This window comes from Carcharodon carcharias, chromosome 8, assembly GCF_017639515.1.
Source record: "Carcharodon carcharias isolate sCarCar2 chromosome 8, sCarCar2.pri, whole genome shotgun sequence".
Lineage (NCBI taxonomy): Eukaryota > Metazoa > Chordata > Chondrichthyes > Lamniformes > Lamnidae > Carcharodon > Carcharodon carcharias.
In genome coordinates, this window is record NC_054474.1 from 157672176 (window position 1) to 157687058 (window position 14883).

At 43.6% G+C, this 14883-nt stretch overlaps 1 protein-coding gene across 5 annotated transcripts in view; it reads left to right on the plus strand.

Moving 5' to 3' along the window:
* The first annotated feature begins 6960 nt into the window (after nt 1-6960).
* Nucleotides 6961-14883, plus strand: part of fubp3 (far upstream element (FUSE) binding protein 3) — a 92525-nt gene continuing 84602 nt past the window's right edge. For all 5 annotated transcript variants that reach the window (XM_041194492.1, XM_041194493.1, XM_041194494.1 and 2 more), the window contains exon 1: nt 6961-7093. In XM_041194492.1, the coding sequence (XP_041050426.1) occupies nt 6983-7093 (111 nt within the window). In that variant the 5' untranslated portion in view covers nt 6961-6982. The remainder of the gene's footprint in view (nt 7094-14883) is intronic.

Consider the following 14883-nt stretch of genomic DNA (forward strand, 5'->3'; position numbering starts at 1 on the left):
GCAGGGTGCCATCATATGCATTCTTGGCTCTGAATGATTTAGGCAGGGGTGTGCCCCTGTCCCACCTGCGTTCTGGACAGGTGAAGGTGTGGTGTTTAAGGAGAGACATGCTGATTCATGGAGAAGGCTCATGTACCATCCAACTCCATCTGCCTGCTGGCAGGATTACAATGATATGAGCCTATACTCAGAGCTTTTGAGCGCTGCCCTCAGCCAAACAGGTTTCTGATGTTCCCATTATCAATCTGCTTATCTCTGCAAAAAGTGGGAGACCTTGCCACCTCAAGGTGATGAAGCAATGGCACATTTGTTTGCAGGCACTGAGATGTCCAACCTTAAGTGTCTCTCAACCTGTAGTTGTGACTATTGCGGGGAGAAAGGTCTTGTCACTAAGCTGGTAGACAGTGCTGCGTCCCATTGCCTTGACAGCCCAAGAGGTTACTGATGCTACTTCCATATGGTGATTTCTGGAGACCGAAACCACCTTTGGGCTTGCTGTGGAATTGTACATTGTTGCTTTGGACAGTGTGGAGGGGAGCAATGGGGTAGGAGCGATTATGTGATGAACCAGAGCAGTACTCCTCATAAGCAAGGACATGTGCCCTTGAGGGCTTCATGTTGTCTGATCAACTTGGACTTTGCAAGGGCCAGGGCTGGCCATGAGGGCACACTGGCTGTGTGTAAGAGGAGGCACCTCAGTATTATGCAGCCAAATATCTGACCTCATCCTGCTTGGATGCTCCACCTCCATTGCAGCGTTAGGGTCAAAGCAGCTCAGGGTCCCTCACGCAAACTGCCAGATGTCTGTGTCATTTCGGGGAGCATCCCACAGCTGGCTCTAAGTGCTGTCATTGCAACAGAATCTCATCGGCTGTCTTGTCTCAAGTGTTTTGTTTCTGTGTCACCATCAATGTAACACGTTGTGCTCGGCGGCCTTGCTTCTGATGGATCTCCGTGAGGAGCCTTGCCAGATTGAGGGCTTGCAGGCACTAGCCCACTCTGGATGGTCCGTGCCCCTGCGTCTTTGTGGGTGCGGTTGTGACTGGGATGCTGGATGCACGTGTGAGGAGGTAGCACTTTCTGATGTTTGATGCAGGGCTGCCCTCCTCCAGGTAGCACCTCGTTTCAGGATGGACACATGCCCTCGAGTCAGTCTCATCCTTCACAGCATCAGGACTATGTGAGTGTGCTATGCAACAATGCACTGTCGTCTGGAAGTTCATGGGTGAAATTAGAGGAGTAGCTATGCTGGTGGTCAGTTTGGCCGATGATGGAGGAGTGTTGTCCAGGAGCACAGCCACTGCATCTCATCATCCTCCTCCTGGAATCTCATGGCATTGAGGGCCTCATGAGCACACCTACCTCATCTGGCCCACGCAATGGCCTCTTCACCTGAATCCTTGGCTTCCAGTCCTCATCACCATCTCCCCCTTCAAGGTCCTCCTCATTGGAGAAGTGCAGCTCCTTTATCTTGTCATCTGCCGCCTCCCCTCTCTACGCGGAGCCAGGTTATGTAGCGCACAGCAAGCCACAATGATGTGTGACACCCTCTGGGGAGTGTAGTGGAGCGCTCCGCCAGATCTGTCCAGTTAACGGAAACTCATTTTCAGCATCCCTATGGTGTGTTCCACCAATACCTGGGTTGCAGCATGAGCCTCATTACACCTTCCCTCAGCAGCTGTCTGAGGCCGCTGCACAGGCATCATCTGCCACGTCTTTTGCAGGTAGCCCTTGCCCACGAGGGGCCAATCCAGCCTCCTGTGGTCCCTAGAAGATGTCAGAGATCTGAGACCCCCCCTCAGGATGTACGAGTCGTGGATGCTTCCTGGGAATCTGGCGCACACCCGCGTGATACGTTTGTTATGTTCACACACCAGCTGCACATTGAGTGAGTGTTAGGCCTTTCGGTTGATGTACTGGGCTGCCTGTTGCCAGGGAGCTTTTATAACCACATGAGCGCAGTTGGTGGCACCCTGCCCCTGTGGGAAACCGGAAATTTCAGCAAAGCCCCGTGCTCTGGCATCCTGGCTTGCGCGGTCCCTGTCGATGTTGACAAAATTGTGGGCCTTTGCAAAAATGGCATTTGTAACCTCTTGGATGCATTTGTGGGTGGACGCTTGGGAGATGCTGCAGATGTCGCCAGTGGAGGACTGGAAGGAGCCACTGCATTGGAAGTTGACTGTGACGGTAACTTTCACTGCCACCGGCACAGGATGCCCTCCAAGTCTCCAAGGTGCCAAATCCTGCAGAATATGGCAAATGTGAGTCACCGGATCCCTTGACATGTGGGGGCATCTGCGATATTGGTTCTCGCTCATCTGTAGATAACACATCAGTCGGCTGTACACCCTGGGTCTACTGAGGCACCTATGAATGATAGCTCTCTGAGGATCTTACTCTGCATCCAGAGGGGGACCTGCCCATGCCTTGGTCTTGTAAGTTCTGTTCCTCCCTTTGGTGAGCCAGGTGCCTCCATCACCTTCTTCTTCTTCTCTCCAGCCTATAAGCAATGATGTAGGCCATGAAAACATGAGACTCCACCTTCCTGATGATCTCTTCACTAGAGAGACGCAAGAGTCAGCATTTGTTTCCAAAGCTCTGCTTTTGGTCAAGGAAGCATCTGCGACTGTGGCCTCAAGGCCTCTTTAGACAGGCCGGACCAGTGCTGGTCCTTGGAATGATGCCCAGTGCGCGTGAACGTTCACTACAACACCCCACCCGAAACCCACATAACCGACTGCTGACAGCTCCGGCCGGGTGACTGAATGTTCTGCTTTCAGCTCAGGCGCTGGGCTCATCTTTACCTGCATTCCAAGACTGTGATGTTTGGACTGACCTTGAGGTTCTACATGAGATCAATTTTGGGGGTCCAGAGGCTTCTTCTCTGTGAGTCCTGAATGGCCACATTTCCAAGTGGTCCCTCATGCTTCACCCAATAGTTCTGCAGTTCCATAATAATCTGCTGAATTTGAAGGGGTTGAACCTCAGGGAACAATCATTGTCACTTTGAGGGATAAGTGTTGGATGAATGGGCATTATTGCTTCACTTCCCTGGCTCCCTGCATGTCAATTGAACAGCTGCCAACCTGTCTCAGCTATGGCTCTGTCCTAATTTTGGAAGTGACATTTCAGTTGGTTGGCCCCTCCCAACCAGTCATGTGCTTCAGTGCAACCTCCCCCTCTCGTAGGCCCCTTGGAGCCCTTGCCCTGCAAGCAGCCCTTCCTTCCCTCGGTCATGTCTGGCCCCTGCCCCATTGGAGCCCTAGCCCTGCAGCACAATGAAAGACACCCTTGCCTCAACCGTGGTGAGGTGGCTGTGGAGACTTGCCTGAGAAACCCCCCTGAGATGGATGCGGTGCAGACTGCGAAGCCTGGCGCTGTTGTTTTATTTTGGGAGGTGGAGATGCAATTAATGTAAAAGCATTCAGTGAGCCTTGGAAGGCTACATCATCATGGAGATGGGTGGAGCCTAAGGAAGTTCTAGGGTTTCACTTTACTTGTGTGTTTGCTGGGGGAGGGAATGCTCCACAGCAGGGAGAAAGGAGCAGTGGTTAGTAGGCTTCAGGCAGCAAAAGTATTGCTGTTAGTTGGCTCTGTGAAGTTGGGGCTTAGAAGAAGTCCTGGGGAGCTGAGAAGGTGGCAGAAGGTCACTGACTCCATGCTGACTGAGAGAAGGAAGGGCTGCATGCAGGGCAAGGGCTCCATTGGGGGCAATAAGCGGGGAAGGTTGCACTGAAGCACGTGACTGGTTGGGAGGGGGAGGGGGGCTCTAAAGGGCCAACCAACTGAAATGTCACTTCCAAAATTAGGACAGAGCCATAGCTGAGACAGGTTGGCAGCTGTTCAATTGACATGCGGGGAGCCAGGGAAGTGAAGCAATAATGCCCATTCATGCACCACTTATCCCTCAAAGAAGTCCTGGGAGCTATTTATAGCTTGGTGTAGCTGAGGCGATTGGAGCTTGGTGAAATCCAGGGGCAGCGCCAGCCTAGTGAAGCTAGCCAGCTATTAAAGAGCTGAAATTGTGTAAGTAGAGGCGGGAGTCTTGGAAATCCTTCAGAACAGAGTCTCAGGAGATGAGATTGAAACCGTGGGTGGTGTGGTGTCATTGAGGCAGTGCAAGTTTGGAGTGGCTTTGGGGAAATTCAGAGGCTTGATCTTCAAAAGTGAAAAGTTTGGAGTCCTTCATGAGGGAGACAGTTTCAATGAGATTGGTTGACTCAGTGTTTACTGTCATCTGGGTGGGCTTCTGACAAATCCATGGAATCTGTCTTGGTTGCATTTGCTATTTATCATACAGTGTGATATGTTCGACTAAAGTTTGAACATTAAACTACATGTACCCTATATTAACTCTGAATGTTGGAGTATAAGATATTGTAAATTAGTTTATTCTTTTGACTTTGTATAGTAAAGTGTATTTTTGTTTGTTCAAAACCTATGGAAACCTATGGCTTTATTCTCTTAGCAAATGTCTTGAATCTCAAACTTCGTCTACTTTAAATAAAAAGTTATTGGTCCCTATCTTACCAAAAACTTGGGGCCTGGTCCAGAATCATAAAATGTTTCCCAAGGTTTGTGGTTGTGTATGGGATTATATGCCAACTTAAGGCAACATCTACAGGAAGAGGGAAGAAATATGTCCTGATTTCCCACTTTCCTCACTCTTTCTTGAAGGAATTGTCGGAGTTTAGTTCTGGGGGATTAGCAGATGTTTGATACCTCACCCAAGTGGCAGATCTTGATATGTAGGCTTAGGGAATGGATGTTAGCAAGCTATTCAGTCATAAATAGCAATACAACTTGAACTGATCCTGTGTCCAGCCAACTGGTTTGCTCATGTACTTTAGGAAAGAGAATCTATCATTCTTACCCAGTCTGACCTATATGTAACTCTAGTCCCCCTTTAACATGAGTGATTCTTAACTGTCCTCTGGAATGGTCCATCAAACCATTTAGTTTTATAAAACTGCTGCAATACATAAGAAGAATTAATCTGGATGGAACACTCGATCATGACCCAGGCATTGAATTGGATATGAAGGTACACCCTGATCCTGCAAAACCATCCTAACTAACATCTGGCGACTGACTTAACGTTGGGACAGGTATTCCACAGTCAAACAACAAATTGGCCATCATACTCACAGATTCATACCTATTAGTGATGTGTCAGACTTTTCCATCATCATCCCACGGTATGTTTTGTACCATTGGTAAGACAGACCTACCAGAGGTGGTGGCACAATGGTATACAGGTGAGTAGGAATGGCTCTGGGAGTCCTGAACATTGGTGTCAGGTTCCATTGAAGTCTCATGGCTTCAGACCAAATATAGACAAAGAAGCCATCTGCTGATTACCACCTACTGCACCCTCTCAACCTGGGGAAGGATTCAGAGCAGAAAGATTACAGAATATACTCTGAGTAGGCGATTTTAATGTACATCATTAAGAATGACATTTCCTGGGCTGGCTGGGTCCTGAAGGACATAGTTTCCAGATTGGGCTTGTGGTAAATGGTGTGAGAAGTACTCAAAGTTACCAGGCTCTTTCAAAACATTTTTTATTGGCACTTCAAAGGCCATGTCTTTTTTCTCAGTAAATTCAAAAGTTTGTAGCATTATTCTTTGAAATGACTGCTATTCAGTTGTATATTTGCTTGTATTGAATCTTACACAGCAGAAGCAGGCCATTCACCCATCATGCCTTTGCTGGTTCTTTGAAAGAGCTACCCAATTAATCCTACTTTCCTGCTCTTACCCCCATAACACTGTAGTTATCCCTCCTTCAAGTATTTATCCAATACACATTTGAAACAAAAACAGAAAATGCTGGAAAAACTCAGTAGGTCTGACAGCATCTGTGGAGAGAGAAAGAGTTGACGTTTTGAGTCAAGCACTCAGAGCAATCTGAAAGGGTAATGGTCGAAGATTGAACAGCAGCATTCAAGTTGCTATTAAATCTTCTACCATTACCATTTCAGACAATTCATTTCTGATCACAGTAACTCGCTATATAATAAAAAAATCTCCTCAACTTATCTCTAGCTTTTTTTGCCATGTACCAGTTCCATGTCTTCTGGTTGCTGACCCTTTTTTCATTAGAAACAGTTTCTCTTTACTTCTGTCAAATCTCTTCATGATTTTGAATACTGCTATTAAATCCCATTTTCTTCATCTAACTGAAATCCCTCATAGCTGGTACCATTTCAGTAAAGCTCTGCACCCTATCCAGGCCTTAACATCTCTCCTAAACTGTGGTTGCTCCAATGATGTAAGATTATCTGCTTCCTTTTGTACTTTATCCTATATTTAAAAAGCAAAGGGTCATGTATGTCTTTTAACCGGGGTTTTCAACATGTCATGCTGCCTGAAAAGCGTTCTGTGCACAAATCTGAGTTCTCTCCGCTCCTGCATCCCCTTTAAAATTGTACCAATTAGTTTATATTGCATCCCCATCCTTCTTTCTTCCAAACTGTAACATATCACACTTACCTGCATTGAATTTCATCTGCCACGTGCCTGCCCAATTCATCAATCTATCTTTATCCTCCTAAAAACTTTTACTATCTTCTTCGTTGTTTCTGAGTTTTGTATCATACGCAAACTTTGAAATGATGCCCTGTATACCCAAGTCTGGGTCAATTATAAGTGTAAAAAAAGATCAATTATCTTCTATTTTCAGTTGGTATGTTTATTGTATTCTTTGGATTGTTAGTCCCAACATTTTTGAAATTTTCTCAAACATTTTCCTTCTTGAAAGAAAAACTCAGGAAACGAGATATCAATGGATGCAGGTTGAGAGAGTGAAAGGCTCTCTCCGGAAATGGCTGAGGGGCGTGTTGCCTGACGGGAATGACGTCACGACGAAAGTGCTCTATCCGCTGAAGCGGCGCTGAAATCTCGCGAGAGGCGATCGCGCCCTTTGTAGTGACGCACATTCCGCTTCCGTTTCCCAGTATGCTCTCTCTAAGAGACGGGAATGGCGGAGTATGGCAGTATCCTCACCCCGGCGGCGCTTGGCCTGAACGCCGGACACTCGCCCGGACCCAAAGTGGAAGCTTTCGCCGATGCGCTGCAGAGGGCGCGGCAGGTAAAGGCGAAACCCCCTGACCGCCCCGGCTTCCCTCGGTTCTGAGCGGGAGTGGAGGTGGCGGCGGCGCCTGTGGGAGAAGCCTCTTGTGGCGGGCCGGAACCGCCTCCATTTGCAGCCCCCCCCCCCCCCCCCCCCCCCCACCAAACCTCCTTCCTCTCACTGCCTTACAGAGGGGGCATGACACATGGCACACGGGGCCCAGGGGCAGCTTCAGCCACAGCTGATATCCCAGTCCCTCCAAAAGTCAAGCTGGGCATCAAGTAGCAGCTTTAGTTTTGTGCCAGCCCCTTGGATCAGCTCCCTGAGCCTGCCACACTCCCCACCGCTGTAACCTTCCACACCAGGGCATTAAATCCACTGCATAGCACTGCCCGAATTCTGCTTCGCGATGTTTACTAGAGAGTTTCAAACTTCAGATGGGCTTTTATTCCCATAGCCTGCACTGCTGACAGCGTTACAGGTGTCCTAGTCCTTAATCTCTACAATAAAGCAATATATGTCTATATATTAAAAAATACAGTAGTTTGATAGCCTTTACGGCAGTTGTATCTGAGATCCAAACATTATTTTCCATTTTGGTGAACTTGACCTTCCATCTGTGGCCCAGTCACTGGTTATTTGCTTATACGTGGTGCAATCTCCTTAAAACTTTGTCTGAATTTCAATCTGGGAATCACTGATTTCAATTAATTAGAATTCCATAATCAGGATAAAGTTAGCGGGAAGAAAGTTTGTTAGATTATTACACTCAATTTTACATAAAGCAAAAGTTTGAGTTGGTGTAAGTCCTAGTATTCTGCCATTCATAGTAATTCTGCTGTGCTTTTGACATTGGTACAAGGCAAATTCAGGACTGGTGTTCTTCCCATTTCATGATCAAAATGTAGGATGGGATAATACACACACATGCCCTGCAGTTATTCGAGGCACTTGTACACTTTGAAGGGGGCGAACTAAATTTTCTGGATATTTTGTAAATTAATATCATTAAATGAGTGGAGTCTCACTTAATGTAAAAGTTCAGTGCATATGTCATTTTTAAAATTGGCATCTCCTATCTTAATGAGTGTGAGTCTTGAGCTTTGAAATAATTTGTTATATGGGTGAGCTGTGATTTAATTCCTTAATATAAGGTTGGTTTGATTTTCCCGTAGTAGGAAAATTAATACCAGCAGTACCATTCCTTGAAATCCAGTATCAGGCATATTTCTAAATCTATACATAATAGCTTTGTACTATATTAAGACATCAAAGATTTATGATAGCGAAGGAGGCTATTTGCCCTATCACCTAATCCCACTTCCAAGCTCCTGGTCCATAGTCCTACAGGTCACAGCACTTCAAGTGCATATCCAACTAGGTTTCTGCCTTTCAGGCAGCCTGGGTGAAGAAATTTCTCCTCAACTCTCATCTAATCCTTTCACCAATTGCTTTAAAATCTGTGAGCCCTACTTATTGACTGCTAAGGGAAATAGGTCCTCCTTATCCATTCTGTCTAGACGGCTCATCATTTTATGCACCTTGATTAAATCTTCCCTCGTCCTCTTCTGTTCCAAAGAAGAAAACCCCAGCCTATCCAGTCTTTCTTCATAGCATAATTCTCCTTACCTGGCAACAGGATAATCAATTGTTTGGCTGAAAGATTTATCATAAAAAGACTTCTCCAAACTGTTGAAGCAGTGGAAAACCTCACTGGTTCTCTCCTGGAATCCCTGTCTGAACTTTTAAGAAACTTCAGATACCAAAAGAAAGACATTGCCATCGTATGAGTATATGTAGCAGCAGAAGTAACTTGCCAGAAAGTTGTCAAATAGAGAACACTACAGAAACCTGGTGATATGAACAGAAACTTAAGGGATGCCCCCACCAGCATCCCATTGCGGACCTCTTGAAGATGAGGGACCAGTTTGAAAGCTTATGCTTTAACAAAGTTATTCTGGTTTATTATACCAACCCTCTTTCACCCCATCTCTCCCTCCACCCCAATATTCAACAGTCAATCAGTTATGCCATGTGGATATTGTGCATCAAAATGCTGACTATATCACGGTGACAATTAGTAGTTAAATAAATCTGCAGTTTTATCTAGCGCTCTTAAATTTTTTGTGCACTTAACTAAGACCACATTCATGGATGTGATCGCAAGGTTCCAGTTTTGTTTCAGCAAAGTATGCTGTTGTCCGAATATCTTGATAATTGTTATAATGTCTTGAAAGAACTCATTTTAGATAGTGAAGTTGAAGGTGATATCTATTCTGATGGGTTCCATAAGTGCTCTTGATTCAATTGAGATTAGACCCCAGCTTTGACAAGCCTTTTTTTTTATAACTTGTACAATCTGTTGTCTATTCACCAACAAAAATTAAGATTTTGTGCCTCAAGTATTCAGAACTCAAAGATTATGGTGTCACCACAAAACCATTTGCTCTCTGTTCTTGCATCATTTTCAAAGGAAGAATTGTAATCTATATGCCAGATTCCCTGCAATCAGTTGATTTGAAGAATGTATTTGTCAGTGTCAGAAGTTGAGTTGTATGAATTTGCCACCTGCTCTTTAGGGTGTTATCTTGCCATGTAATTGTTCCCTAGTGTCTATTCTGTTGAGAACTGACATGGTATGTATTTTCCCTGGCATCTGGTATTGATACTTGATTTAATCTTGCAGTGCTTATGCCACAATATATGGAACAGACAAGTCATCAGTCACTGCAGCAAAGGAAAATTGGACGAGACCCCAAAGCATTACTACAACCTACCAAATACATATTTTGAAGTAATCAAAAGCTATATTATCCTCGGGCTCAGAGGGAAGGTTATAATCAAATTTAGACGTGTCCAGGGTCATCTAACCATCCCAAACTCTGATGTGAATCATTGCCTTTTAATCACCTTCATAATATCCATTTTTAGTTTTTGTTTGCAGTTTTGCGCATTCCTTGCATATACATTGTATCATTACAGCCCATACAAGTTGTCTAATTAGAGGGTCATTTGGCCTATCTTGGGGATGTATGAAAAATGATGAGCGAGTTGTTGGTTTTGCATGCCTGATGTTTCACAGTACACTAATGTCCTTACAAGTAGTCGGATGCTCTTAATCTATGCTTGATTGGGGATTGGTCCGGTTTGACTTACTAGTGTGTTATGAATGGCTTTGTGGATTAGAGCTGGACTTGGCAGAGACCTTGAACAGTGTAGTTTTATTTTTGCTTCATTAACCAAACCAAAATAATATTTCAAAGTAAACAGTTTGCATTTCAGTACGTGTTGCTCCAGCACTTGTTTTATTGCATTTTCAATGTTGTCACTAAAGCTTAATCATCAAGTAGACATTAAATATAGGAAAACTTGTACTAATGGCATTAAGGTGCCATGATACTGTGCCTTTATCCATGACTTTAAACTGTATCTACTACTTGGGGGTCTGCAATTACTAGTTGTTTGTCATAGTATTGTGTTTCTCAAAATGCTCTCTCAAGATCAGCCTCTATTATCATTTTTGACCATGAAGCGTGAAACAGTGAAACTTCTCCCCTCCCCATATCATTTACTAAAAAAAATTGTTTTAAAGACTCTGCAGTCTGTGGAGCATTTTCAGTGGTACTTAGAACCACCCAATGTACCTTTCATCCCTTGAATATTGGAATAAACTCAGGTTTGTAGATTGTTGTAGAGACAACTTCTCAGGTCATTCAAAATAGGGAAAGTTGTATTTCTCTGTACACAACATAAGAAATAGGAACAGGAGTAGGCAATGTGGCCTCATGAGCCTCCTTCACTATTCAGTTGGATCACGACTGATTTTCGACCTCAACTTTCCCAACTATCTCTATAAACCTTGATTTCCATAGAGGCCAAAATCCTATCAGTTTCAGTCTTGAATGTACTCTGTGATGAGCACCCACAGCCCTCTGGGTTGGAGAATTCCTAAGATTCATAACCCTTTGGGTGAAGAAATTTCTCCTCATCCCTGTCCTAAATGGCCGACTTCTTATCCTGACGCCATGACACCCAATTTTAGATTCTCCAACAAGGGGAACCAGCCTTTCAGCATCTACATTGTCAAGAATCAATGAGGTTGCCCTTTACTCTTCTAAACTCAAGAGTTTAGAAGACAATCTGTCCTCATATTTAAACAATGTTTGCTTAAAAAGAACCTATATGTTAAGCAAGTACTGTACATGTTTAAATAAAGGTTACATTCTTTTAATGCAATCGCTATTTGACCTTGCGTTACACTACAGCAGTTACATACTTATTTTTTTTAAAACTTGTTTTTGGCAATTCTGTTGACAGTTTTTTATGTGGATGCTATAGCCTGATACAAGCACTGTCATACAATTATAATTTTGGTGTCATAGTCAGGCGTGGGCCAGCATTTTATTCCCACACTTTGTATTTCTTGAAGCTGCTGATGTTAGATTGGATATTGTTTCATTGCTGAGCATTCGGTAGTATTTTATTCCATTTACCAAAGTTTACATGTGGGCTGAAATGGTGAGTGATGATGGGTCATTTCACTGTTGGGTCTGTCACAGTTATGACTAATTTAGTCCATACTGGTGTCCACATGCACAGATTTTCCAGCGAGTAAGTGCAGGATCCCCTTTTATTTTCTCCCTTCCTCTCTAGCACTAGGACGCACCTAAGGTGTCACCTTAGCTGATCCAACATTGACCAAGCCTACAACGTTTCTAATGTAATTGAATTGGAACAGATTCCTCAAAGGTGGAATTCAGATAATAAGTCACTTCAGCTTTGCAGTCATTATGCCTACACCATGCGTATTTAACAGTAGCAGTTTGAGAAGTGCATTGGAATGGCTGAGTGTTTATCCCTTTGCATCTTCTGATGATGGTTTTCTCTCCCTTAGTGAGTAATGTAATAAATGGGTCCTGACGTTTGGAGACAGGATACCATATAAACTAGAACAGTTTTATTGAATTATTGTAAGGGGGGAGGCTCAAGCCATGAGAAGGCTGCCATAATTCACAAGCGTTGCAGTGTTTTTAATTTCTTTTTATGCCCTGATTTGTCTTCCAGACAAATTGAGGGTTAATTGTGATGATGAATTTTCACAAGAGGGATTTATTTCATTTTTACAGATTTTACTCATTTATTTGCAAGCAATTCAGATATGTTCTGGTGCTGCTATGGAGGATTCCAACTCTGTATCTTATCTGTGGTGGAGCGGAGAGTGATGAGGAGACACTTTGTGTATGTTCTGCTGGTGACATGTCTGTAGAATTTAAGGTCCTGTATGATGCCTTAACAGAATTTTGTATGATAGAGAATGATCCAGACGAAGCTATTCTGCAATACTTCAGGGTACTGATGATTGACTAACCGACTGCATATTAATGAAACCTGGAATGATAGATGTTATTAGGAGCATGCCTTCAGATAAATGTGTGCCAGTCCCCAGAAGGCCAGGCTAGTCATAGATGTATTAGATATTGGGATTCTTCCCCAGTACTGAATGCTGTTAACATATGTGTGTTTATAGATAGAAAAGCTTTAGCTGTGCCCCTGCTCTTAGCTGGCATTTCTTAGCCTTGTCACCCTGCAATAGCTCCTTTGGACACAAGCAAGTGGGTGTGTCTCTAAAGGGTGAATGTGCCCTCTATGATGGGCAAAGAATCGATCTGAATTTTTTTCAGTAACTTGGTTAGGACTGTTGAATTTGGTGATTGCATGGATCAGACACCCAGCTGATCCAAAATATACTGAGATTTTCTTGCCTTTGGGTGCTGCACAAATGATTTCAGACAAAGTATTGGCAAACAGGACATTTACAAAGTAATTATTAAGATGTAATTCAATCCCCTTTTAATCAGTGTAGCAACTAAATGGTGGTTTTTGAAACTGGGTGCAGTTGTGATATAAAGTTGCCTCAACTGTGTTCCACCAGCACTCTGACCCCAATGCAACAGCAGACATGACCACTTTTCACATTGTCCTCGGGGCAACGGTGATTGAGTTTGTTGATGTTGAGGCAGCCAATGTAAGATTTTTTTTTAAGCCTTTCACAGGATGTGGGTGTTGTGGCATGGTTAGCATTTGTTGCTCATCCCTAATTGCCTTTGAACTCAGTGGCTTGCTAGGCTATTCCAGAGGGCAGTTAAGAGTCAACCACATTACTGGGGGCCTGGAGTCACCTGTAGGCCAGATCAGGTAAGGATGACAGATTTCCTTCCCTAAAGGGCATTAGTGAACCAGATAGGTTTTTACAATTGATGATAGTTATTGTCATGGTCACCATTACTAAGACTTAATTGAACTTGAATTCCACCAGCTGCCATGGTGTGATTTGGACCCCTGTCCCCAGAGCATTAGCCTTAGCATCTGGATTTTTAGTCCAGTGACATGACCACTGCGCCATTGTTTCCATGTGATCAGCTCTGTACTGCTCAAACTCTTTGCATCGGATTCTTGTACCCAGCGAGAACAGTTCAAAACCAGGCCTTTGAGGCAAAAATAGTCCTGAGAAAAAGTCAAATCTCATTAATGTGAATGACAAAATAAAACATTTTGGACTAAGCAGATTTAGAATCCAGTTCACTTGACAAGCTAAGGAATTGCAGATGTTGGACACACCTTCTATAGTAAGGGGATAATTAGCTCCAATATTTTCTTTGTACTTACCGGATCAAGACAGAATAAATCTACCTCGTGACCTTCCTAGAATATTGCAAGCAGTAGATATACGAGTGACATCAGGGCCATAATCTCCTTTGGGATTCAGATGATAGCTACAAATAGTTTGTGTATTTTATGATTCCATTCCAAACTTCTTCAGGTGATTACAGCCTAAAAACGTGTGTATATGTGTCTGGTATATACTGATATTATTTCCTCATAACTATTCTTACTAAAAGGATCATATCGCAATCACAACTCCTTTGATGTGAATATCATTTTACATTATCTGGCATATCTTGTCTGTTACCTGGATAAATGTCTGTTACTTGTTGAAACAAAAATAATTCAAAGTTTCTCCACATGCAATATGTATCATGACATACAAGTTTTCTGAATGGTTTGGTGTATTTATCTAATAAATAAAATTGGCTTCAATATCCTAGTTTAGGAGTGGATGGGACTCTAAATAAATGTAAGACTCAGTAAAAATTGGGTTCTAGTATTTTCCTTCACCAACTGGTTTACCAGAATAGAACAGGAACAGCCAGAGCGCCACATGTTTCTTGCTTCACACTAATCTGTGCTGGAATTGTGTATGGATTTAGATCACTGATCCAGGACTAAAACCTGTGTTGCCTTCAGGGGTCAAACTGCCTATGAGTACTCCTGTCAAGTGTTCTGTTGAGTAATTGCTTCTTGGATGAGTTGCTGGAGGTGCCAGTGGAACGGTGCCTTCCCAGGAAGTCATCACCTTCGATAGAGAAGAGGAGGGCAAATCTTTCTTTATCACAGAAGGCCATGAATGGTTATAAGGCTGTAATCGGATCTCTGTTTTGGATAAAGCTGTAACCCTGAAGAGCTTTGCTCTTGTTGTTTATGATGCCTTCGCTCTTTTTTTTACTGTTTGCTGCCTTGTAGTTTCCATTTTCAAAGAAATTGGTTATTGTAGGTAATTTTTCTTGCAGTGTTGGCGTTGTGGAATCAGATGTTTTCTTCTTTACTTCCATCATTATGAGCCCACTTCCTGGTCATGTACTGAAGGGGTCAGAGTGCTCTAACACTCTCCCAGCTTCAAGCCAAGAAGACCAGCCTTTTTCCCCCCATTCAGGTGACCTTGAAATTAAGGTGGGATGGAATCATTGGAG